The sequence below is a fragment of the Hemiscyllium ocellatum genome, chromosome 25 (genome assembly GCF_020745735.1).
Source record: "Hemiscyllium ocellatum isolate sHemOce1 chromosome 25, sHemOce1.pat.X.cur, whole genome shotgun sequence".
In the NCBI taxonomy this organism is placed as follows: domain Eukaryota; kingdom Metazoa; phylum Chordata; class Chondrichthyes; order Orectolobiformes; family Hemiscylliidae; genus Hemiscyllium; species Hemiscyllium ocellatum.
Genome location: NC_083425.1, coordinates 53788498 through 53814370, shown reverse-complemented (window position 1 = coordinate 53814370; position 25873 = coordinate 53788498). Strand labels below are relative to the sequence as shown.

The following is a 25873-nucleotide window of genomic DNA, read 5'->3' as shown; positions in this document are numbered from 1 at the left end:
GAAGTTTGTTTACTCTGGATCATGTTGACATAAGGAGGAAAGATGTGTTGGGTAGGCTAAAGGATATTAAGGTGGTCAAATCCCCAGGACCGGATGGGATCTATCCCAAGTTGCTGAGGAAGGCGAGAGAGGAATGAGCTAGGGCCCTGACAGATATCTTTGTAGCATCCTTAAACACAGGTGAGGTGCCAGAGGACTGGAAGGTTGCTCATGTTGTCCCCCTGAACAAGAAGAGTAGTAGGGATATTCCAGGTAACTACAGACCAGTGAGCCTGATGTCAATGGTGGGAAAGTTGCTGGAGAAGGTAGTGAGGGAAAAAACCTATTTATATTTGGAAAAGAATGGGCTTATCAGTGATAGACAATATGGTTTTGTGTGGGGTAGATCGTGTCTTACCAACTTAATAGAGTTCTTTGAGGAAGTCTCTTGATTAAACTTAAAATATAAGTCATAGCTATTAATTTAACTTGGAACAGTGTTTTCTAAGAATAAGATGGTGTTTTTTTTGGGTCTGTAGATTGTGAAGGAGCAGAAATGGCCTTTCCAGTGATATGTACTTCTTGTCAGATGTGGGAGTTTAAAGAGAGTTTAAGGGTTACTGTGGATTATATCTGCCATAAATGCTGTTGGATGCGAATCTTATCAGATCGAGTGGATCGGTTGGAGAGACAGATAGAAGTGATGAGGAATTTGCAACAGCAACAGTACGTGATGGATGGCAGTTATAGGAAGGGGGGCAAGTCTCAGATACAGTCACATAGATGGGTTAACTCCAGGAAGAGTAAGAGAGGTCGGCACCGAGGGCAGGAGTCTTTTGTGGATATACCCATTTCAAACAGGTATGCTGTTTAGGAAAATGTAGGGGGTGATGGATTCTCAGGGGAACGTAGCATGAACAGCCAAGTTTCTGGTATTGAGACTGGCTCTAATGCAACGAGGGGTACGTCGGCTTCCAAGAGATCAATTGTGTGAGGGGATTCTGTAGTCAGAGGTACAGACAGACATTTCTATGGCCAGCAGAGAAAAAGCAGAATGGTGTGTTGTTTCCCTGGTGCCAGGATCAAGGATGTCTCAGAGAGGGTGCAGAATGTTCTCACGGGGGAGAGGGGCCAGCAGGAGGTCGTTGTCCACATTGGAAGGAAAAAGGTTGAGACTCTGAAGGGAGATTACAGAGAGTTAGGCAGAAATTTAAAAAGGAGGCCCTCAAGGGTAGTAATATCTGGATTACTCCCAGTGCTATGAGCTAGTGAGGGCAGGAATAGGAGGATAGAGCAGATGAATACATGGCTGAGGAGCTGGTATATGGGAGAAGAATTCACATTTTTGGATCATTGGAATCTCTTTTGGGGTAGAAGTGACCTGTACAAGAAGGACGGATTGCACCTAAATTGGAAGGGGACTAATATACTGGCAGGGAAATTTGCTGGAACTGCTTGGGAGGATTTGAATTAGTAAGGTGGGGGGTGGGACCCAGGGAGATAGTGAGGAAAGAGAACGATCTGAGACGGGGCACAGCCGAGAACAGAAGTGAGTCAAACAGTCAGGGCAGGCAGGGACAAGGTAGGACTAATAAATTAAACTGCATTTATTTCAATGCAAGAGGCCTAACAGGGAAGGCAGATGAACTCAGGGCATGGTTAGGAACATGGGATTGAGATATCAACGCAATTACACAAACATGGCTCAGGGATGGGCAGGACTGGCAGCTTAATGTTCCAGGATACAAATGCTACAGGAAGGATAGAAAGGGAGGCAAGAGGGGTGGGGGAGTGGCATTTTTGATAAGGGATAGCATTACAGCTATGCTGAGGGAGGGCATAGGTTTAGGGTGAGAGGGGATAGATATAAAAGAGACCTAAGGGGCAACTTTTTCACAACGGAGGGTGGTATGTGTGTGGACTGAGCTGCCAGAGGATGTGATGGAGGCTGGTACAATTGCAACATTTAAGAGGCATTTGGATGGGTATATGAATAGGAAGGGTTTGGAGGGATATGGGCTGGATGCTGGCAGGTGGGACTAGACTGGGTTGAGATATCTGGTCGGCATGGACGGATTGGACCGAAGGGTCTGTTTCCATGCTATACATCTCTATGACCATAAGTGACCAAGTTGATAGATGAAGGAAGGGCTGTTGATGTCATATACATCGGCTTTAGTAAGGCTTTTGATAAGGTTCTCCATGGCAAACTAATGGAGAAAGTGAGGTCACATGGTGTGCAGAGTGTTCTAGCTCGGTGGATAAAGAACTGGTTGAGCAACAGGAGACAGAGAGTAGTAGTTGAAGGGAGTTTCTCGAAATGGAGAAAGGTGACCAGTGGTGTTCTACAAGGATCAGTGTTGGGGCCACTGTTGTTTGTAATATACATAAATGATCTGGAAGAGAGCACTGTTGGTCTGATCAGTAAGTTTGCAGATGACACGAAGATTGGTGGAGTAACAGAAAGCACAGGGGACTGTCAAAAAATGGAGGAGGATATAGATAGACTGGAGAGTAGGGAGATGGAGTTAAATCCAGGCATATGTGAAGTGAAGCATTTTGGGAAGTCTACATCTAGTGTGAACTATACTGTAAATGGAAGATCCTTGGGAAAAGTTGATGGGTAAAGAGATCTGGGAATTCAGGTCCATTGTACCCTGAAGGTTGCTACACAGGTGGACAGAGTGGTAAAGAAGGCATATGGTAAGCATGTCTTCATCTGACGTGGTATTGAGTATAAGAGCTGGAAGATCATGTTAAAATTGTACAAGACTTTGGTTTGGCCGCATTTAGAATATTGTGTACAGTTCTGGTTGCCACATTACCAAAAGGGTGTGGATGTTTTGGAGAGGGTGCAAAGAACATTTATGAGGATGTTGCCTGGTATGGAAGGTGCTAGCTATGAAGAGAGGAGGGGTAGGTATGGATTGTTTTCATTAGAAAAAAGGAGATTGAGGGGGGACTTGATTGAGATCTACAAAACCATGAAGGATATAGACAGGGTAGATAGAGATAAGCTTTTTCTCAGGGTGAGGGATTCAATAACGAGAGGTCACGTGTTCAAGGTGAGAGGGGAAAGGTTTAAGGGGCAACAAGTACAGCAAGTACTTCACACAGAGGGTGGAGGGCGTTTGGAATGCATTGCCAGAAGAGGTAGCAGAGGCAGACACAGTAGCTAAGGTGCACCTGGACAGATGTAGGTGGGGAGCAGAGGGATACAGATGCTTAGAAATAGGGCGACAGGTTTAGACAGTGGATTTGGAATAGCTCAGGCTTGGAGGGCTGATGGGCCAGTTCCTGGGTTGTAAATTTTCTTTGTTCTTATCTCCAATAAGGGGAAAGTGAATACTGCAGATCAGAGTCAAGATTAGAGTGGTGCTGGAAAAGCACAGCAGGTCAGGCAGTACCCGAGGAGCAGGAAAATCGACATTTCGGTCAAAACCCTTCATCAGGAAGAGAATAAGAGACAAAATAACCACACTGAATGATGTTATCATCACTGAATCCCCCTCTATCAACATCCTAGAGATTACCATTGTCAAGAAACTCAATTGGTTAATGTTCCAGGCTACAAATGCTCTAGGAAGGATGGGGGGGGGGGCAAGAGAGGAAGGGCAATGGTGTTTTTGATAAGGGATACATTACAGCTGTACGGAGGGAGGATATTCCTGGGAATACATCCAGGGAAGTTATTTGGGTGGAACGGAGAAATAAGAAAGGGATGATTAGCTTATTGGGAATGTGCTATAGAATCTCCCAACAGTCAGCAGGAAATTGAGAAACAAGTTTGTAAGGAGATCTGTTATCTGTAAGAATAAGAATAATAATGGTTATAAGATTTTAACTTTCCAAACAGAGACTGGGACTGCCATAGTGTTAAGGGTATAGATGGAGAGGAATTTGTTAGGTGTGTACAAGAACATTTTGATGATTCAGTATGTAGATGTACCTACTACAGAAGGTGCAAAACTTGACCCACCTTGAGAAATAAGGCAGGACAGATGACTGAGGTGTCAGTGGGTGAGCACTTTTGGGCCAATGACCATAATACTATAAGTTTTAAAATAGTGATGGAAAAGGGTAGACTGGATCTCAAAGTTAAAGTTTTAAACTGGGAGAAGGCCAATTTTGATGGTAGTAGGCAAGAACCCTCAAAAATTGATTGGAGGCAGATGTTTGCCGGTAAAGGGATGGCTGGAAAATGGGAAGCCTTCGAAAATGAGATAACAAGAAATCATAAGATAGTATATTCCTGTTAAGGTGAAAGGCAAGACTGGTAGATGTAAGAATGCTGAATGACTACAGAAATGGAGGTTTTGGTCAAGAAAAAGAAGGAAGCTTATGTCAGGTATAGACAGGAGAGATTGAGTGAATTCTTAGAGGAGTATAAAGGCAGTAGGAGTATACTTAAGAGGGAAATTAGGAGGATAAAAAGGCAACATGAGATTGCTTTGACAAATAGGGTTAAGGTGAATCCAAAGGGATTTTACAAATACATTAAAAATAAAAGGGTACCAAGGGAGAGAATAGGGCCCCTCAAAGATCACCAAGGCAGCCTATGTGGTTGCAGCTGATCAAGGAGATACTAAACAAGTATTTTGCATCAATGTTTACAGTGCAGAAGAACATGGAAGATATAGAAATTAGGGAAATAGATGGTGACATCTTGAAAATGTCCATATAACAGAGGAGGCAATGCAGAATGTCTTAAAATGCATAAAGGTGGATAAATCCCCAGGACCTGATCAGGTGAACCCGAGAATTCTGTGGGAAGTTGGGAATTGATTGTTGGACCCCCTGCTGGGATATTTGTATCATCGATAGTCACAGGTGACGTGCCAGAAGACTGGAGGTTGGCTAACATGATACCACATTTAAGAAAGGTGGTAAGGAAAAGCCAAAGATCTATGGACCAGTGAACCCGACATCGGTAGTGGGCTACTTGTTGGAGGGAATCCTGAGGGACAGGATTTACATGAATTTGGACAGGCAAGAACTGATTAGAGATAGTCAACATGGCTTTGTGTGTGGGAAATCATGTCTCACTAACTTGATTGAGTTTTTTGAAAAAGTATCAAAGAGGGTTATCATAGATATCACAGAATCCATGTGGAAACAGGCCCTTCGGTCCAACAAGTCCACACCGACTTTCTGAAGAGTAACTCACCCAAACCCATTCCCATTACTCTAAATTTACCCCTGACTAAACACCTAACCTACACATCCCTAAACACTATGGGCAGTTTAGCATGGCCAAATCACCTAACATGCATATCTTTGGATTGTGGGAGGAAACCCATGAGGGTCAGGGAGAATGTACAAACTCCACACAGACAGTCACTTGATGAAGAGAGTGGTGGATGTGATCTATATGGACTTCAGGTAGATTGGTTAGCAAGTTTAGATCACATGTAATACAGGGACAACTAGCCATTTGGATAACAGAACTGGCTCGAAGGTAGAAGATAGACCGTGGTGGTGGAGGAATGCCTATCAAATTGAAGGCCTGTGACCAGTCGTGTGCCTCAAGGATCGGTGCTGGGTCCACTGCTTTTCATCATTTATTTCAGTGATTTGGATGTGAATACAGAAGGTATAGTTAGTAAGTTTTCAAATGACTCCAAAATTGGAGGTGTAGTGGACAGCGAAGAAAGTTACTTCCAAGTACAACGGGATCTTGATCAGATGGGCCAATGGGCCAAGGAGTGGCAAATGGAGTTTAATTCAGATAAAGGTGAGGTGCTGCATTTTGGAAAGGCAAATCACAGCAGGACTTCACACCTAATGGTAATGTCCTGGGATTGTTGTTGACCAAAGGGACCTTGGAGTGCAGGTTCGTAGTTCCTTGACCTTGAACTCCACTTTCAATAGGATAGTGAACAAGGTGGATGATATGCTTTCCTTTATTGGTCAGTTCAGACGGAGACGTGGCTGTGGAGGGGTCCAGGAAGGAAAGTAGTGGTCGGCGTGCACTTTTGGAATATTGTGTGCGTTTCTAGTCTTTCTCCCATCAGAAGGAGAAAGAATGTTGTGAAACACAAAAGGGTTCAGAAAAGATTTACAAAAATGTTGCCAGCGTTGGAGGGTTTGAGCTTGTAGGGAGAGGCTGAATAGACTATAGCTGTTTTGCATAGAACATCAGAGGCAGAGGGGTAACCTTAGAGATCTGTAAAATCATGAGGGGCATGGATAGAGTAAATAGACAAGTTATTTTCCCTGGTGTGGGGGAATCCAGAACTAGAGGGCACAGGTTTAGGATGAGAGGAGCAAAAATTAAAAAGGACAACTTTTTCATGCAAAGGGTGATGGGTGTATGGACTGAGCTGAAAGAGGAAGTGGTGGAGTCTGGTACAGTTGCAACATTTAAAAGGTATTTGGTTGGGTATATGAATAGGAAGAGTTTACAGAGATATGGGCCAGGTGCTGGCAAATGGGACAAGATTAATTTAGGATATCTGGTCGGCAGGGACGAGTTGGACAAAAGCGGCTGTGTCCATGCTGTACATCTGTAAGACTCTCTATTGAAGCTCACCATGAACCAGGAACATAGAACTACAACCCCCACAAAGCTTTGCAGCCTGACATGCGCTGTCCGCGTATACTGCTGAGGCTGTAATGATGCACTCTGGGAAATCATATTCAGCTCCGATATATTACACTGTTTTCATTGCGTCAGACGACACTTTGCCCTAACAGGTTCCTTCAAATTTGAAAATATCGGCATGGTAACAAACATGTTACCTGGAAGATTCTTGCAATAATTGAATCTCTCTTCGGACTGAGGTGTTTCTAGGCGCTAATAGAGACAATTTTAACCTTTGACCAGAATATCTGGCCTAAAATAGAACAACTTCCAACGGCTCCGGAAAAACTCCAATTAGCACATGCGCAGTTGGATTCCTCTGTGGGACCGAGCGATTGGCTGGGCTGGACAAGGACAAAGGGGTGGGGGGAGAGTTCTTATTGGCAAAGATATGGGGGCGGGGCTGGAGGTGAAGGGGCGGTCGGCCGTTGGTAGGGGCGCGGCCAGGCATGCGGGGGCGGAACGGGGAGGTGGCTGGGCGTGGCTTAGTTGATCTGTCGGGGCCGGGACCAATGACAAGGGGACGTGCTGTGTGATGCGGAGCGGTGAAGGGCTTGTGACCCGAGGTGTGAAGGCGATCTCAGTTTTGCGAGGGGCGGGGCTATCCTTAAAGGGCGGGGCCGGAGTTGCTGGTCTCACCGATAGGATAGGACAGGCGGAGTTCAGGTGCCTGGAGGGGGCGTGGCTAAGGGGCGGTCTTGGTGATGGAGGCGAGGCCTAGAGTGAGAGGGGCGGGGTAGCGCAGCGCAGTGTCGAGGTTTGGACGGTTTGGAGCGTGGCCTGTCTATTGACCGACCTCCAGGTGCCCCGGAAGTGTTTGTGTTGCTAAGGGTGGTTAATGACGTTGCGTGGTGTTTGGAGAGGTGGGATGTTCTGTAGGATGTGCTGTCTGAGCGGTGTTTAATGGTGTTCAAAGTTAAAAATCACACAACACCAGGTTATAGTCCAACAGGTTTAATTGGAAGCACACTAATGGTGTTGTCAGCTTTAACTGTCCTGGTGGATTTGGAACTTGGCTTTATTTTCGCTCACCAGAGTTTGGTGTGGAGGCTGTTGGGGTGGAAAGTAAGGGCAAGGGGGAGCCTAACTTTATTATGTTTTTGGGAGGGGGGAGTGGTTCAGAGAGGTGGAGCAAGGAATGGAGAAGATGTGGTGGAGGGCTGTCTGGATAATGGGGAGGGGGAGAAAACATTGTTTGAAATAATAGTAGGACATCGGGGACGCTTGAGTGGAAAGTCTCCTTGTCAGAGCAGATGCAATGGAGAGGGGGGAATTGGGAAATGGGATGCAGTTTTTGCAGGTTACAGAGTGGGAGGAGGTGTACGTCCAGGTAGTATGGGAATCTGTGGGTTTATAGTAAAGATAAGTCTATAAACTGTCGTTGGAGATGGAAATGGAAGGTCAAGACAGGGGGAGGTGAGGTTTGGGTGGATGTTGTTAACGAATTCGATGAACACCTCCAGTTCAGTCTGGGTTCAGGATGTAGTACCGATACAGTCATAATTTAATGGCAGAAGACTTGGGTAATAGTACCAGTGTACATACTGAAGAGGGGCTGTTCGATATAACCGATAAAGAAGCAGGCATAGCTAGGGCCCATGTGAGTGCCCATGGCTACCCCCTGAATTTGCAGAAAGTGGGAAAAATTGAAGGAAAAGTTATTGAGGTGAGGACTAATTTGGCAAGGCGGTGTGTGGGGGTGGGTAAAGGACATAGGTGTTCAGGTTCTAAAATTATTAATCTTGATATTGATTCCTGAGGCTGCAGAATCCCCAAGTGGAAAGTGAGATGCTATTCTTTCTGGTTGCGCTGAACTTCACTGGAGATTCGCAGCTTGCTGAGGCAAGCCCGAAACAGCAATATTGGCCAAAGATCGCGGTGGTTAGTTAAAGTTGCAAGCAACTACAAGCTTGTGGTCACCTTTAAAGAGAGAATATATGGTTCTGTGAAGTGGTCACCCAGTCTGTGTTTCATCTCCCCAGTATGGAGGACACCACATTGTGAGCATCACATACAGTAGGCTAGATTGAGTGAAGTGCAGGTAAATCGCTACTTCATCTGCAAGGTGTATCTGTGGGGAGGGAGGAGGTAAACAGGCAGATACCACGCCTTCTGTTATTGTACGAGAAGGTATTGTGGGCTGTGAGGAAGTGTTGGGAGTGGAGGGGACTTGGACCAGGGTGTCCTGGAAAGAATGGTGCCTGTGGAATGCTGACAAGTGAGGGGAAAGGTCTGGTGGTGGCAAACCTGGCAGCTTGTGATCCTTTGGATGCGTCTTTGAGGATTTTAAAAGAGTGAAGGCAAAAGTGCAGGAAATGCGTTGGACATAACTAAGGGCTTTGTCAACTATGGTGATAGGGAATCCTCGGTTGAAGGAAAGAAAGAGGACATTTCTGAGGACCTCCTGTGGAAGGTGGCACCAGCAGAACAGGTGTAACAGATGGACAAACTGGGAGAATGGAATGGTTTCTTTACAGGCAACATGGTGTGGGGATATATAGTCCAGGTAACTGTAGGAATCGGTGGGTTTGTAGTGGATATGTAGTGGAGTTCATCACCAAAAATGGAAACCAAAATGTCGAGGAAGGGAAGGGAGGTTGGTCCAGAAAATGTGTAATTCTTTTGTGTTGGAATTTTCTTTGGTGATTATCTGTTACTTTGTTTGACAGTTTATAACAAAATAGTTAACCAGGATGTGTGTGAGATGTTTATTATCTATGCTATGTAGTTTTAAAATGGTCGCTAGTATTTAATTTTTTAAAAAATCCAGTTGTGAATTGGTTAAAATTGTTCCTTAAAGAGTCCTTTTCCTTTCAGTCTTAGAGCCACAAAGTCCTACGGCACGGAGACAGGTTGTTTGGCTCAAACTGGTCCATGCCGACCAAAACGTCCATCCACACTAACCCCATTTCCCTTCTATTGGCCCATATCCTTCTCAGGTGAAAGTGAGGACTGCAGATGCTGGAGATTAGACTCTCAATTAGAGTGGTGCTGGAAAAGCACAGCAGTTCAGGCAGCATCTGAGAAGCAGGAAAATCGACGTTTCGGGCAAAACCCTTCATCAGGAATCATTGTTTTCTGATGAACGGCTTTTGCCTGAAATTTTGATTTTCCTGCTCGGATGCCACCTGATGTGCTGTGCTTTTCCAGCACCACTCTAATCTAGGCCCCATATCCTTCTAACCTTTCCTAGCCATGTATTTGTATAAATGCCTTTTAAATGTTATGATTTGGAGATGCCGGTGTTGGACTGGGGTGTACAAAGTTAAAAATCACACAACACCAGGTTATAGTCCAACAGGTTTAATTGGAAATACACTAGCTTTTGGAGCGACACTCCTTCATCTATCACCTGATGAAGGAGCGTTGCTCCGAAAGCTAGTGTGCTTCCAATTAAACCTGTTGGACTATAACCTGATGTTGTGTGACTTTTAACTTTTGAATGTTGTTAATGTACCTGCCTCAAAACACTTCTTCTGGCAGCTCATTCCACATGCATGCCACCCTCTGCATAAAAAAGGTTGCCCTTCAGGTTCCCTTTTATTCTTTCCCCTCTAGCCCTCTGATGCATTTTAGTCCTCTGTTCCCCAACCCTGGGGAAAAAGACTGAGTACATTCACCCTATCCATGCCTATCACAATCTTATACACCTCTACCCCTCAGTCTCTTATGCTCTAAAGAGAAAAGTCCCAGCTTGTCCCTATAACTCAGACCCTTGAGTCCAGGCAACATCCTTGTAAATTTCTTCTGAACTCTTTCCAGTTTAGTAGCATCCTTCCTAAAACAAGGTGACCAAAACTGAACATAATATTCCAATGCCTTGCACATCTTCAACATAACTTCCCAACTTCTATACTCCATGCCCTGACTGATGAAGGCCAGTGTGCCAAAAGTCAACTTCACTGCCCTGTATACATGCGTCTTCACTTTCAGAGTACTGTGCACCTGAACTCCAAGGTCCTTCTGTTCTACACTCCTAAGACCCTACCATTCACCATGAAACGCCTACCTTGATTTGACTTTCCAAAATGCAAGCTCTCACACTTATCTATATTAAACTCTGCTTGCCATTTCTCAGCCCACTTCCCTAGCTGATCAAGGTCCTGCTGCAATTTCTGAGAACCTTCCTGACTTTCCACGATGTCGCCTATTTTGGTGTCATCAGCAAACTTACTAATCATGCCTTGTGCATTCTCATCGCACGATTAATATAGGTAACAAACAGCAGTGGGCCCAGCACCAACTTTTAAGGCACTCCACTAGTCACAGGCCTCCAGTCTGACAAGCATCCTTCCACTATTACCCTTTGCTTCCTACATCAAGCCAATTGTGTATCCAATTTGCCAGCCCTCCTGGATTCCATGTGATCTAACCTTCCAGAGCAGCCTGCCACGTGGAACCTTATCAAAGGCCTTACTGAAATCCATATCGACGACATCTATTACCCTGCTTCGTCAGCTTTCCTGGTCATTTCATCAAAGAATGCTAATAGATTTGTGAGGCATAATCTCTCACACAAAAAGCCATGCTGACTATTCCTAATCAAACCCCGTCTTACCAGATGCGTGTTTATCTTACCTCTCAGAATCTTAGTAACTTACCTACCACAGATGTTAGACTTACAGGTCTGTAATTACCAGGGTTTTCTTTGCAGGGTTCAGCATTTGCTATACTCTAGTTGTACGGGACCTCACCTGTGGCTAATGATGATGCAAAAAATAACAGCCAGGGCCCCCGCAGTTTCTTCTCTAGCCTCTTGCAGTGCTCTTGCATATGTCTGGTCAGGATCAGGAGATTTATCCATCTTCATACATTCTAATACATCTAACATCACCTCTACTGTGATATAGATTATCCCCAAGATATGACCACTAACATCCCAAAAATTCCCAATCTCCATGTCTTCTCCTTTGAAAAGATGAAATCCTCATGATGTACAGAGCTTTGAGTTCTGACAAAAATTACTGCATGTTTCTGATTCAAGGTAAAGTTAGGAATGTACTTGATTGGAGCCTGAATTGGAAAGTGATTAGAGATGGAAAGTGATGTTTTTGTGTTGATTATTCAATCAGAGTTGAAACAAAAGCAACACTGTGATAGTCTCTTGGTATGCACATCAGGATCTTTATTTTTTTCTTTGTAATTTTCTAAGGTGCTCAGCAATTCTTTTTTTAGAAATGCATAACCAGGTTGGGTATGCCACAATGTCTATCAAAAGTAATGCATGGCTTATATCAAGTAAAGTTCCCATTGTACTGTTCAATCCAAGACTCTAGACAACAATATTAGTTAGATCTTTAAACTGATCAACTTGTATAGAGTAAAGGTTCAGATATATCCTGCAATAAAAGAATTTTTCATAACTTCCCGTGGAAAGGCAATGAGACCCAATGATATGTTGATAAGTGAGATTGTAGCATATATGTTTGTATTCAGACATCCCCAATACTTTGGACTGGATTTCCCCATCAGATACCTGGCTAGCCTGTGTTGGATGAACTTTAAAAATGGTGGATGAATCCTGATTCTGAACTACTGTTTCTTGCAGCTTTAATTGTGATGCAATAAGAATGAGCTGGTATCCAACTGTACTGATGATGCTGACTCCATTTCAGATTTAGGCTTTTCAGATCCCCGGGAATTTTCATGGAGTCAAGGATGGCTTTTTAAGGTGCTATGGTTCACACCAGTTCAGAGGTATTTTGAACCAAAAAGAGAATCCCTGATTTAGAGGCAGGAGGTAATTGACAGGTAAGTTAAAGATGTGTCACTAGCATTCTGTCATGATTACTTTCCAGTGATGTTACGGGGTTGTTTGGAACAGTAAACCGTCATTAAATTGAACAGCATTGTGCTCATAGAAAGTCTTCAGATGCATTAGAGGACATTATCCACTGGTTAAAAAGGGTATTCTGCATTGTGTAATGACATATAATTCAGATTTGGTGGTGTCATGTGTCCTTTCTGCATTTATCTTTTGGTTGAAGTTCAGTTCAACCATCTGTTTAGCTGTTCCAAAGCTTTTTCAGGTGGCTGAGATTCTGGCTGACTGTAAAGGCTTTAATATTCAGCTCTGGAGGTTTTACTGACACAGTTGTTTGGTGGAATCTCACTATAAATACATGACTGAGTTCTAAATTACCAAATGGCACTCAGCAGAGTTTGTTGATTATAACTGTCAAAGGGATGGTTTATATTACCATATTTATGAACAGCTAGGCGATTATTTTTAAAGTGGATTTCAAAGTACTCCTGATTTGTTTATTTTGAGAATTATGAGCAGTTTATACAATTGTCTTTAAGTGGGTTAATTTGAGCTACATTTGTTTAGTAAGGCAGATTGATGAGCCTCCCTGAGATTTCCCAATATTATTATAGAGCTCGTGATTTCTGTTTATAATGGATGCTTGGCATAAGAATGGCTGGGTGAGGAAGAGGTGAGCTGAGGGAGTAAGTTGTGATGTTGGGATAGGTTGGTATGTGTTAGTTTTGAGGTTTATGCGAGATCCCCTATCACTGGCCCAGCGAACAGACTACCTGCCTCAGCACCCACCTGCCTCCATCCTTGCCTTGGTATTCACATGCCAAAGGAGGACTAAAAGATAATAAAGAGAGAGAAAATAAACCGAGGCAAACTCGTGAGACATTTTTTAAAAAGAAGGCAATAACAATACCTTTAAATATAAAAAGGAAGAGAGAGTTCAAAGTGGACATAGGCCCTTAGAAAATGAATCTGAGGATATGGTTCAGGGCAGCAGGGAACTGGCAGAGGAATTTATTAGATATTTTGCATCTGGCTTTATGAAAAGCAGCAGCACAGAGGGTTGTGGAGGTACATATACACAAAATACCGAAAGCTATAGGTACAGCAAGTAATCAGGAAAGCCAAAGGAATGTTGGCGCAGGCAGGTGGATCTAGTTTAGTTTGGGAACATAGTTGGTGCAGACTCGTTGAATCGAAGTGTCTGCTTCCGTGTTGTATGGGTCTATTAGAATGTTTTGAGGAAGTCCAACCAGAGTGGATAGAGGAGAATCAATAAATTTGTTGGACTTCCAGAAGATGCTCAACAAGGTACTGCTAAAAAACAGTCCATGGTCCATCCATATAATGACATGTATGGAGAGTTGGCTAATGGGCTAGAAACATTGAGTTGGGATAAAGGTTCATTTTCATGTTGGTGGCCTGTGACCAGTGGTGTTCCACAGGGATCACCGCTGGGACTGTAACTGTTTACAATTGGAAGAAGGAAGCAAATCTACTGTATCCAGTTTTGCAGTCGACACAAAAATAAATAGAAAGGCAAATTGCGAAGTTGATGCAAACAATTTATGTATGTATGTAGTAAGTGGACAAAAAGTTGGCAAATTCAGTATAATTAGGAACATGTGAAGATGTTCATTTTGGAAGGGAGAGCAAAAGAGCAGCACTACACTATTTTAACAGAAAAGCTGCAATGCAGATGTACTTGGGTGTACATGTGTGTGAAACACAGAGCTAGCAAGCAGTGCAGCAGGTAATCAGGAAGGCTAATGGAATATTGGCCCTTATTTCAAGGGTGTTGGAGTGTAAGAGTAGGGAAGTCTTACTGCAGCTGGATATATTGCTGATGAAACAACATCTGGAATATTGTGAGCAGTTCTTTTTTCCCTTTGTTTACAGAAAGATATAGTTTCATTGGAAGCACACAAAATTCAGGAGGATGATCCCTGGTGTGGCAGGATTGTCTTACAAACAAAGGCTAACCCAGGTTGACTCTCTGGAGTTTAGAAGAATGAGAGATGATCTCATTTAAACATGTATGGTTCTTAAGTATATTTCCCTTCATGAGAGAATCTAGGACCAGAAGGCATAGTCTCAAAATAAAGGTGTGACAATTTCCGATTGAGATGTGGAAGAATTTCATCGCAGAGGGTTGCGTCTTTGCATGTATTTAAAGCTGAGACAGATAGATTCTCGATCTGTATGGGAGTCCAGCCTTGCAAGGAAAATGCAGGAAATTGCATGTGAGGACTATCAGATCAGCCATGTTCCTATTGAATAATCGTGCAGGCTTGAGAGGCAAAATGGCCTACATCTGTTCCTATTCTCATGGTCTTGTACCTCCACTTCCATCTTGGACTGCTATTGGGAGTAACCTTCCTGTTTTCTGCTGCCCCATCATTAAAATAATACATACCAGTATCTGAAAGTCCTCTGACTCCTGATTTCTGCCTCCAAGTTGAAAATCCCCCTTTTGTTTTCCATACTCCAATCGATTAATGTTTTCAGTGAATAATTCTTTCCTAACATATCTGTTTTAAATTTAACTTGTACTGATTTTAAACTTCTGTTCTTGGCTCTTACTTCTCAGGTTTACTTTGCTGTGGTCTATGCTTACCTTTATGAATTTAGACTTCTTATTGATATTCCTAAATCATTTGTATATCTCGACCTTTAGCCACCTTATTTCCAGATTGTAAAATAGTACTTTTCTTACCTGTCTTCTTGGCTTTTCCATGTTACAAATGGGATGTTTTGCTGCTTAGCATTATTTTCTACATGGTTTACAGCGTACTGACCAGAATCAAATGCAATATACACAGTGACAATAAAGTTGCAGCATAACCTCTTCAGTCCTGTAGAATGGCTTATATCAATTCATGTCTCCATGGATCAATTCAATTTCAATAATTGTGTACCTATCACTAAATTTTTAAATATACAAAAACACCCTAATCATTTTTCAGTGTTAATTTACTTGACCATTTATCTGCCCAGTTGCAATAATAATTTAGATTACTTACAGTGTGGAAACAGGCCCTTTGGCCCAACAAGTCCACACCGACCTGCCGAAGTGCAACCCACCCATACATTTACCCCTTACCTAACACTACGGGCAATTTAGCATGGCCAATTCACCTGACCCGCACATCTTTGGACTGTGGGAGGAAACCGGAGCACCCGGAGGAAACCCACGCAGACACAGGGAGAACGTGCAAACTCCACACAGTCTGTCACCCATCGTGGGTGGCACAGTGGTTAGCACTGCTGCCTCACAGCGCCAGAGACCCGGGTTCAATTCCCGCCTCAGGCGACTAACTGTGTGGAGTTTGCACGTTCTCCCCGTGTCTGCGTGGGTTTCCTCCGGGTGCTCCGGTTTCCTCCCACAGTCCAAAGATGTGCGGGTCAGGTGAATTGGCCATGCTAAATTGCCCATAGTGTTAGGTAAGGGGTAAATGTAGGGGTATGGGTGGGTTGCGCTTCGGCGGGTTGGTGTGGACTTGTTGGGCCTGTTTCCACACTGAGAGTAATCTAATCTAATCTAATAATTTAGATTTTTCTGCAATTTAAAAAAAAACATGACATCTTGCCTGCACTGGTCTCCCCATTTTGCTTCTGTCAGTTTCTTCTCCTATCTGGCTATAAATGTCTGAAATGCAATGGGTCATAATTTGCTGTTGGAATTAACATGTGGTCTCTTCCATTAGTAACACTTGCCTGCACACATTTAGCTGTTTGATTTCTTTCCTAAGCCACTTGCTGCAATTGGAAGCTTTTAACAGCACTCTACGTGTAGTCTTAACTATGCGCTGTATGTTTGCAGCAAGACCTCCCTACTAAAATGTTAAATATTAGGCTAACTGGCCTATGTTCCCTCCTTTCTTGAGTAGATGTACTACATTAATGATGTTCCAGTTTGCTGGGACATTTCCAGAGTCCAGAGAATGTGGACGATCATAACTAATGTATCTACTTTTTAAAGACCCTGTGATTCAGGTCACCAGTCAGCCTTCAGTCCCTTTATGTTTTCTCATTCTGTTTGTCTAGTGATTGAAATTATTTCATTTCTTTCTGCATCTTTATTTTCTATAGCTCTTGCGAATTTTGTTTTCTGTCATTTACCATGAAGACAGGTACTAGCTCTGCCATTTCTAATCAACAGGGCTGCAAATAATAGTGTTTAAGGTAGGGAACACATTGAAATTAAGCATGCATGTAACAATGGCATTGCTGTAATCATAGTTCAATGTAGACAATAGATGCAGGAGTTGGCCATTCTGCCCTTCGAGCCTGCACCACCTTTCAATACGATCATGGCTGATCATCCTTAATCAGTATCCTGTTCCTGCCTTATCTCCATAACCCTTGATTCCACAATCCATGAGAGCTCTATCCAACTCTTTCTTAAATGAATCCAGAGACTGGGCCTCCACTGCCCTCTGGGGCAGAGCATTCCACACAGCCACCAGTCTCTCTGGGTGAAGAAGGTTCTCCTCATCTCTGTCCTAAATGGTCTACCTCATATTTTTAATCTGTGTCCTCTGGTTCAGCACTCACCCATCAGCGGAAACATGTTTCCTGCCTCCAGAGTGTCCAATCTTTTAATAATCTTATATGTCTCAATCAGAAGCCCTCTCAGTCTTCTAAATTCAAGGGTATACAAGCCCAGTCGCTCCAGTCTTTCTGTGTAAGGTAATCCCGCCATTCCAGGAATTGACCTTGTGAACCTACGCTGCACTCCCTCAATAGCTAGAATGTCTTTCCTCAAATTTGGCGACCAGAACTGCACACAATACTCCAGGTGTGGTCTCACCAGGGCCCTGTACAGCTGCAGAAGAACCTCTTTGCTTCTAGTACAGCTGCAGAAGAGCCTTGACTGGGAAAACTACATGTCCAATAGTACTGTGACTGAAAACTATATTAAAAATGGAATGAACTGTGAATGCTGTAAATCAGCGACAAAAATAGAAATTGCTGGAAACATCCAGAAAGTTTGGTAGCATGCGTGGAAAGAAACCAGAGTTAACGTTTCAGCTTCTTAGGAAGGGTCACTTGACCTGAAACATTAACTCTGATTTTTCTCTGCAAATGCTGTCAGCCCTGCTGAGCTTTTCTAGCAATTTCTATTTTGGTATATTATAACTGAAGGTATCCTGGAGTGTGCACTAAATGTTTTAGATCAGCATACTGAGAAACTGACTAGAGAATTGGCGACGTGAGATTTGGTATTGTGCAATGAGAAGGAGTTAATTAATAATCTCAATCTGCAGGTCTCTGAGGGACGAGTGACCATAACATAAAATACTTCGTTGGATGAACAAGGGTCTTAATTCTAAACAAAGGACATTATGAAGGTATGAGGTGGCGGTTGGCTATGATAAATTGGGCAATTTTATTAAAGGCTTGACAGCAGATAGGCTATGACTAAATTTTAAGGAACAAATGTGTGCCATGTGAAAGTAATACTAGTGCAAAAAAACAGTCGGGAAAATATTCCAATCATACAATTTCATTTGATATGATGCCACAATGGGAAGTTGGTTAACAGATTAGAAATGTTTGAGATTAATGGATCCTTGGCAGCATGAATTAGAAGTTGACTAAAAGACAGGAGAAAGCGGGTAGGTATAATTGGGCATTTTTCAGACTGAGTCAAGTTGAAACAAATGTTTCCTGGGGGTTATCACTTCAAGGAAAAATATCTTTGAAGCAGAGAAGATTGAGGTGAACATATTGAGGTGTTTGAAATTATGAACAATTTTTACAGAGTAAAGAAGAATATTTGGTTCCTACTAGTTGGTATGTTAGTAACAAGAAGTCACAATTTCAAGGTTGCCAGCTGGAAAGCTAGGAGTGACATGAGAAACTTCTTTACTCAGAGTTGTTAGGATTTGGAGTACACTGCCTCAAAAGAGAGCTAACATATATTTAGGGTGCTTTGGAAATAAGGCAGGACAATGGTAGCTCTTTCGGGAACCAGGGCAGACATGGTGGACCAAAGGTCTTCCTTCTATCCTGTAAATTCTATGAACTGTAAAGTTGATTACTTTGGTAGGAAAAACTGAAAGGCAGAGTGTTGTTTAAATTTTAATAGATATGATTAATAAGAGGTAAAAGATTGGGCATTGTTGATGTATGAATATTGGTCACTGAAAGCAAGCATTCTGGGTGCAGCATGCAGTTTGAAAGGCAAATAGGATATGTGACTTTGCATGAATTTTGAGCACTGGAACAAGGATGTCTTACTGCGTTTAGACATGTGTGAGAACTTGTGATCCCTTTCAGGAGTAAGAACAACAAAGGTTCACTAGACTTGTACCTTGGCAAGACTGTCACATAAGGAGCGATTGTGTCAGCTATGCCTGGATATATGGATTTTTAAAGAATAAGGGGACGCAGGATCTGGGTCAATCACTTAAATGTCTGAAGGATGGATAGATTAGATGCAAGGATGGTATTACTCTCTGGCTGAGGGATTCTAGATCAAAAAGTCTGTCATCATCCAGTACAAAGTAGTCTGCGTGACTGGAATGGCATTTCACCACCAACACATAGTACATCTCCTTGTCACTACCTGCAGGGTGGACTGCAACAAGCCACACAGACTTTCTTGATAGCACCTTCCAAATCCATAAGTTTAAATGTCTTGAAAACTGGGCAGTTATCCTTCAGGCATCATCATTGATTCCCCTTCAGTCACACCTATTTTGACAATATCTCACTGTGCCTTCATTGTCACTAGTTCCTACAAAAGCCAGAACACCTACAGTCTGAAGGGAATGAAGAAGATCCAGAAGATATAAATAGCCTGGCAGTGTACAATGCATCACAGTGGCATAATCATAAGTTCAACATACTAAATATTTTAATAAAACAAAGAACTGTGGATGCTGGAGATCTGAAACCTGCAAAAACAGAAATTCTTGAGAAACTCAGCAGGTCCAGTAGCATCTGTGAAGAGTAGAGCTAGGTTCAATGACCTTTCTTTCAGAACTAAATTTTAGTCATAGCACTGTTTAGAAAATATTGGAGAGCTTTCAAACTATTGTATTTTGAAGTTTTGTTTCTTCCTTTCAGCAAACAACTTTGAAAATATTTAACCTGTTTGTTTGTGTTTCAGGGATCAAAACACAAAAAAGGATTCCGAGGTGAGTAATCCGTACGCCAGCTTGTTTTGGACAATTGCTTGTAATAATTTAAAGAGAAAGAAACACTTTCTGAAGGGGAATCTTTTGTTTTTGTAAAACAGTACGAACTGAAATAATTGCACTGAATACAATCACAACCTTGATTTTGAACTGTTGTGCAAGTGAATCTAAAGCCTACCTTAGATGACAACCTACTGGGGTACATATTGCATTTAAAAGAAACAGCATACTATCTCTGAAATGCTTTTCAGATTTCTAAATACAATCTCTTGCAATTTTTCTGTGTTACAGTTGGGAAAAAAAAAATTCAAAACCTAGAATTGCAGATGAATGGGGAATTATGAGAGATGTTCTCCTTTCTGCCCTGTTCTCTTCACTCATTACTGCTTGCTAATTTAAATGGAAATGTTAGGCAGGCTGGATTGTTGATTTCTCCACATGTCCCACTCATGCCGAGACACTGAGTATTCCATGTCTTTCGTCTGATGGGTAGATGTTTGCAGATTGATACAGAAGTAGGGCATTTTTTTTCTTGTGCAGTTATTTGCTACTAGCTGTGTGTGCTAAAGAGAAGTGTGTAGTCGAGTTACTGTGGGACTCTTGCACCATCTGATACATCAATGACACGTATAGCTTGGTACAAGGCATTATTTAAAAGTTTTCAGGTGGTATGAAACTTGGAAGCATTGTGAGAAGTGATAAAATGCTGCGGGACTTTGGCAAGTTGGTAGAATAAGTGGACAGGTGATAAATAAAGTCAACAGGGAGAACTATAAAATGATTCATTTTGGTAGGAATAGCATATAACTAAAAGAAGATACAATTCTAAAAGAGTGTGCAGGAGCTGAGAGACCTGGGTATATGTGCGTAAATCATGAAGGATATTTGAGAGTGCAGTTAATGAAACACACTGTTTCCCACACCTTACCAATGGTGGCATGGAATACAAGAGCACGGAAGTTGTTTAAATTGTTAAACCTCAGCTGGGATATTGCATTTTGTTTTGGGGACCACACGTTAGGAAGTGTGTGAACGGTGCAGAAAAGATTGATGAGTGGTTCCAGGGATGAGGCACATCAATTAAGAAGGTAGATTGGAAAAGTTAAGACTTTTCCTTAGAGAAAGAAGGAAACCAGGAGGAACCCGAGACAGATATTGAAATTATGAGGGGCCTGGATAGAGTAGATAGGGAGAACCAGTTTCAACTTCTGAAGGGATCAAGAATAAGAAGGCACAGATTTAAAATAATTGGTAAAAGAAGCAAAAACAATGTAAGTTTTGTTTAGCATAGGGAATGGTTTGTGTCCAGAATGCACACTCCAACGGAGTTGTGCAAGCAGGTTCAATCGATGCATTCAATAAGGAATTGGACTGTCATCTGAAAAGAAACAATAAGTAGGGTCGTAGAGTGAAGACAGGAGAATGGTGTGAAGGGAAATGTTCATTTGGAGAGCTGGTGCAGACGTGATGCATCGATTGGCCGCCTTCTGCATTGCAACAATTCTTTCATTCAGAGATTTTCCAAGGAATCCGTTCGGAGCACTGGCACAAATAATATTAATTGAGACAAACTTGACCCATATGTCAGGCTTCCTGAGCTCTGATGTTGGAGCTACTAAGCTCAAACACTACCGATGCTTCCTATTATTCTCTGAAACACATGCAGCAACCAAATCTTTACCCACTTTTGTGTCTGCTCCATTGTAAAATCAAACATGTCCAAATGGAATTGGATATAGGGTTGAATAAGAACATTCCATGCCTTTATTGCTGGGAACAAAAGTGAGGTTGGCTGATATTATTATATCTATTTTATATTTCAGAATCAATTGATGATGTACTGGATGACCTCCTTGGAAAAGATGGTAGGGTGCAATTACTTTTTCTTTTGACAATCCAGCGTTGTTAGGTTAGTACTTAACCACTGCAATTCTAAAAACAAATAGTTTATGGAAAGTGTGCATTTCTGGTGTAGTTGGCATTTGTTACCCATCCCTCATTGCCATGAACAGAGTGGTTTGCTGGGACCATTTCAGAGGGCAGTTAAGAGTCCATCACATTGCTGAGACATTTATATGCCAGACCAGTAAGATTTCCTTCTCGAAAGGACATTAGTGATCCAGGGTTTTCAATGGCAATGGACGGTTGTTTCTTGATGCCATTACTGAAACTAGCTTTCAATTCTTGACTTTCTTTTAATAAATGAATTTAAATTTTACCACCTGCCGTGGTGGAATTTGAACTCTTGTTCTCAGAGCATTAACTGGCCTCCCAGAATACTGGTTTAGAGACATTACCGCTATGAGAGTAGTCTGTGTCACAGACATACTTAAGTAATTCTGTTTAATTGGAAAGCCCCAGGACAAATATCTGAAGTTTAGTTTGTAGGACAATGCTAACGTTGAACAGCATGATGGTAAAGAGAAATTAAAGCAAGTAGTGACGGAAAATTGATGCCAACTTTAGGTTTAATATCCTAAAAATTTCCTGAAGTAGTAGACTTTTGAGGTATGATTAAGGAGAAGGGGCAGTTCAACGCATTCCATCTTCAAATGCTGGGAATCCGGGGAGGAGAACAGTTCTTTTATTTTTATTTCATCAGTAGATTCGCAAGTAAATAGGACAGAGAAGGTGGTGTTTGGTATACTTTCCTTTATTGATCAGAGTATCGAATACAGGAGTTGGGAGGTCATGTTGCAGCTGTACAGGACATTGTTTAGGCCACTGTTGGAATATTGCATGCAATTTGGGTCTCCTTCCTATTGGAAAGATGTTGTGAGACTTGAAAGGGTTCAGAAAAGATTTACAAGGATGTAGCTAGGGTTGGAGGATTTGAGCTATAAGGTGAGGCTGAATAGGCTGGGGCTGTTTTCCCTGGAGCGTCGGAGGCTGAGGGGTGACCTTATAGAGGTTTATAAAATAATGAGGGACGTGAATATGAAACATAGACGAAGTCTTTTCCCCAGGGGAGTCCAGAACTAGAGGGCATAGGTTTAGGGTAGAGGGGCAAGATATAAAAGGGATCTAAGGGGCAACTTTTTCATGCAGAGGATGGTATGTGTTTGGAATATTATGGACAAGGCCAGACACAAACTTTACTATTTAATTTAAGCAAGTGTACAGTGGATATTCTTGGAGAGAATTAGCTGGTCTGACTACTTACTTTTAAACAAAAACAGAATTTATTTACAAGATTACTGAATGAAACACTAAGAACAGAAAATAGAATACCGAATAATTTATCCTATCTGAATACTCAACAGACAATCCTGACTTAATGATGCTGTTCCAAAATATATGCAACAATCCCAATAAACATCCCTTGGCACAAAAAGGTAAAATGAAACAAAGGATTACAGGCTTGAACTTAGATTGAAGAGAGAGTGGCATCTTCTCGTACACGCACTTCTACTGAACTGCCAGAGCTACTGAACTGACCATTTCCCCTTCATTCTACAAGTTTTTTTAAAACTTGAAAGCCTCTGCCCAAGGCAGTATCTGTTACCTGTAAACAAATGGGCCCTAAAATCTATACAAACTCTCAGACGTTTTGGAGTCTGGGCCATTTACAAACTCTCTGGGGAAAAAAAATCATGAATGACATAACCTTGTCAGAATGAGCTGCCACAGGAAGTGGTGGAAGCTGATACAACTGCAGCATTTAAAAAAACCCACCAATTCCCTTACTTCTGGCTTTTAAAGCTTCCAGCTTGTAAAATAATTCATTGGGACAGAGATATTGGAGAAGTTGAGGTATTATATGTTTTAATGTTAATTCTTAAATTTGAGGAATTTTAGTAAAATGGAGAAATTTGACCACTGTCTTTTATAAGTTTACGTGCATTTGAACATTCAAGAATTATATATTAAAATGCTCCCTATTCAACCATCATTCAATGTCTTCTCATGGAATGTATATTCCCTTGGTTTTCTTCCAAAGAATATTTTCATTCCTCAAAATGAAATTGCATCTGCCACCCAGTCTGCCCATTTCATTAACTTGTTTACATCCCAAATGCGCACATGGACATTACTGGAATTTAACATTGATAAACCTTATAACTTATCAGTTGCACTCTCCTTACTAAAAGGAAAGAATGTAGATGATGGCTTGTATGACCTGAGGAGATCCAAAAGTATTTCACAGACTGTGAAATCATTTAAAATATAGGTGTTCTTGTAATGCAAGTACAATATTTGGACAAGTTGGTTTCAGACAAATGGAAGGGACTGTTTATTTTGAATAAAAGGCAAATGAGAAGAAATTTTAAATGAATAATGAGAAAATTAACATCCAGAAAATTGAAACAAGAAAATTTGAGCTGAAGTGAAGATTGGTGAATGATACCTGAGTAACATCATTGTTGCCTGTCAAATTAGTTTAAAAAGTAAAACCAATGCCTTTTGCATTGAGTCATAACAGCTTTCGTTCCTGGTTAATCTATTGTTGATTCTAACAACTCTTAGCAAATCACAGTGAACACACTGATCTATGTACATCTCCATGCACTGACTGAAATCTCTACAGTGGATAGAGGTAGCAATGTAATACCTTATTTTTCGCTTTATATTGTGTCTACATTCAGTCCATGGTTTAAGGCATTGTGGATGTGCTAACAGTTTTATTTCTGTCACTTTTTGTCTTTGTAGATGCATCGCCCAGTAAACCTGCTTCACCAGTTACAAAGTCAGGGGGCAACCTCAAGACGACATCCAGAACCAGCAGAAAGTATGCAAGCAAGCAGACTGACTCTGACTGTAGGACTAATAAGCATGCTCTGTGGATATTTATCGTGTACAGCCAGGGACTTAAGTTACAGAAATTTAAAGTTTTTTCAGCTTTTAACATGAAATGGCATTTATTCAAAGAAACATTCAAACACAAACTGTAATGTCCAATGTGTTAGGACTTCATTGTGGAAAACACACTGATTAATGATCTCCACCATTCTACAAATGGTTATGAACGTCAGTTATCAGTTTAAATCATCAAGATGACCAATTTGCCTGACAGACTAGTAATCAGAACAAATGCAATTCCCATCAGCTTTCAATATTAGCAGGAAATAATTCTATTCATTGTATATGCACATTTCTTTATCAATGGCAAAGCAAAGATATGGTCACTAATCTAATCCTATGTGAATTAAACTGTAATCTCTTAAAATCTAAATATGACACACCCATGCACTAATAAAACAAAAACTAGATGATTTGACATAAATATTATAGGTGGAAAAAGAGAGGCAAGGAAACAAACTTCTGAAAAATCAAAGTCCAGACTGCAAGGATGAATTAAGATGTGTCTCTGTTATTGTGATGATTGCATTGAAGATGCTGTGATGTCTGTAAAACAATGGTTATTCTTTGTTTTGGTAGTTAACTGGGTGGACCTAAGTTTCTTCTTGTATTAGAAATCCTCTTTTACATTTCTGAGTATTTGTTTTTGTTTTCTCACTCACTTAGACTTATATTTGCTGTTTGTTTTCTGGATGTTTTTGGCTGCACTGCTTTCACAAGTTAGTAGCAAACTGCACCTTAACAATCGGAGGACTGGCACCAAGCAGTTTCTCTGAGCTCAAAACCTCCTGATGCAGCTCTGCAGCAATAATATAATGACCTTCCTATTCTAAAAGCAACATAGTCTTATGCAACTAAAAATAATCATGCAACCCCAGTTGATTTAATAAATCTCCTGGTGATGATTTAACAATTTCCAACTTCAATTACAGGTCTATAAAGGAAAGATTTATGGTCCCTTACAAATGTAGTTTATAGTTTATTCACAATAAAAGTGCAGATTGAAATTAAACATTCGAATTGAAATTAATGTAATGTTTGCCCTGGGGTCATCCTGATGAGTGGAGATTAATACAGCTTGCATTTCCGTGAGTTTCCTTGATTTGTAAAAACTGTTGTAGCAAGTATCTCAAGGATTCACTGATCTTTTGAGATTAATGCAACGAGTGCTGTAGGGTGGTTCTGATTTGTTGAGATTAATGCAATGACCATTCTTTCTCTTCAGGTCATTGGATGATGACTTTTTTAATAAATTGGCACAGGATGTCAATAAGGACAATGAGGTTAGTCTACATCTTTTGGTTTTATGAGCTTGTCTCATAGTATAGCCTATAGTTTGAACAAAGCTTAATTTAACACCAAGACTCTCATACCAACAGATTTTGAGTCCAATTCTCAATTTGCTGAGTTATCTGAATTCTGTTGTGGGGTATATATTGTCAGTTATCAAATGCCCCAGACTTCCTGGCTGGTGAGAAAAACTTATTGTTGCTGTTTGGACTCCTATCAGTACATAAAAAGAAGGGCTAAAATAAATGTTGATCCCTTGGAAGCAGCATGGTAGCTCATTGATTAGCACTGCTGCCATATAGCACCAGGCAT

General features: G+C 41.5%; 1 protein-coding gene across 10 annotated transcripts in view; it reads left to right on the top strand.

Annotated features, from left to right (window-relative positions):
• Positions 1 to 6689: 6689 nt before the first annotated feature.
• The window catches only part of LOC132827687 (fas-binding factor 1 homolog), a 113265-nt gene continuing 94081 nt past the window's right edge, over positions 6690 to 25873 (top strand). For 4 of the 10 annotated variants that reach the window (XM_060844353.1, XM_060844352.1, XM_060844354.1 and 1 more), the window contains exons 1-7: positions 7358 to 7425; positions 12178 to 12313; positions 17594 to 17677; positions 19444 to 19471; positions 21295 to 21336; positions 24122 to 24200; positions 25497 to 25554. In XM_060844353.1, coding sequence (XP_060700336.1) covers positions 17672 to 17677; positions 19444 to 19471; positions 21295 to 21336; positions 24122 to 24200; positions 25497 to 25554 — 213 coding nt within the window. In that variant the 5' untranslated portion in view covers positions 7358 to 7425; positions 12178 to 12313; positions 17594 to 17671. Of the gene's footprint in view, positions 6763 to 7067; positions 7129 to 7295; positions 7426 to 8548; positions 8604 to 9028; positions 9159 to 12177; positions 12314 to 17593; positions 17678 to 19443; positions 19472 to 21294; positions 21337 to 24121; positions 24201 to 25496; positions 25555 to 25873 lie in introns of those variants that run through there. The other 6 variants (XM_060844345.1, XM_060844346.1, XM_060844349.1 and 3 more) reach the window with 6 other exon arrangements.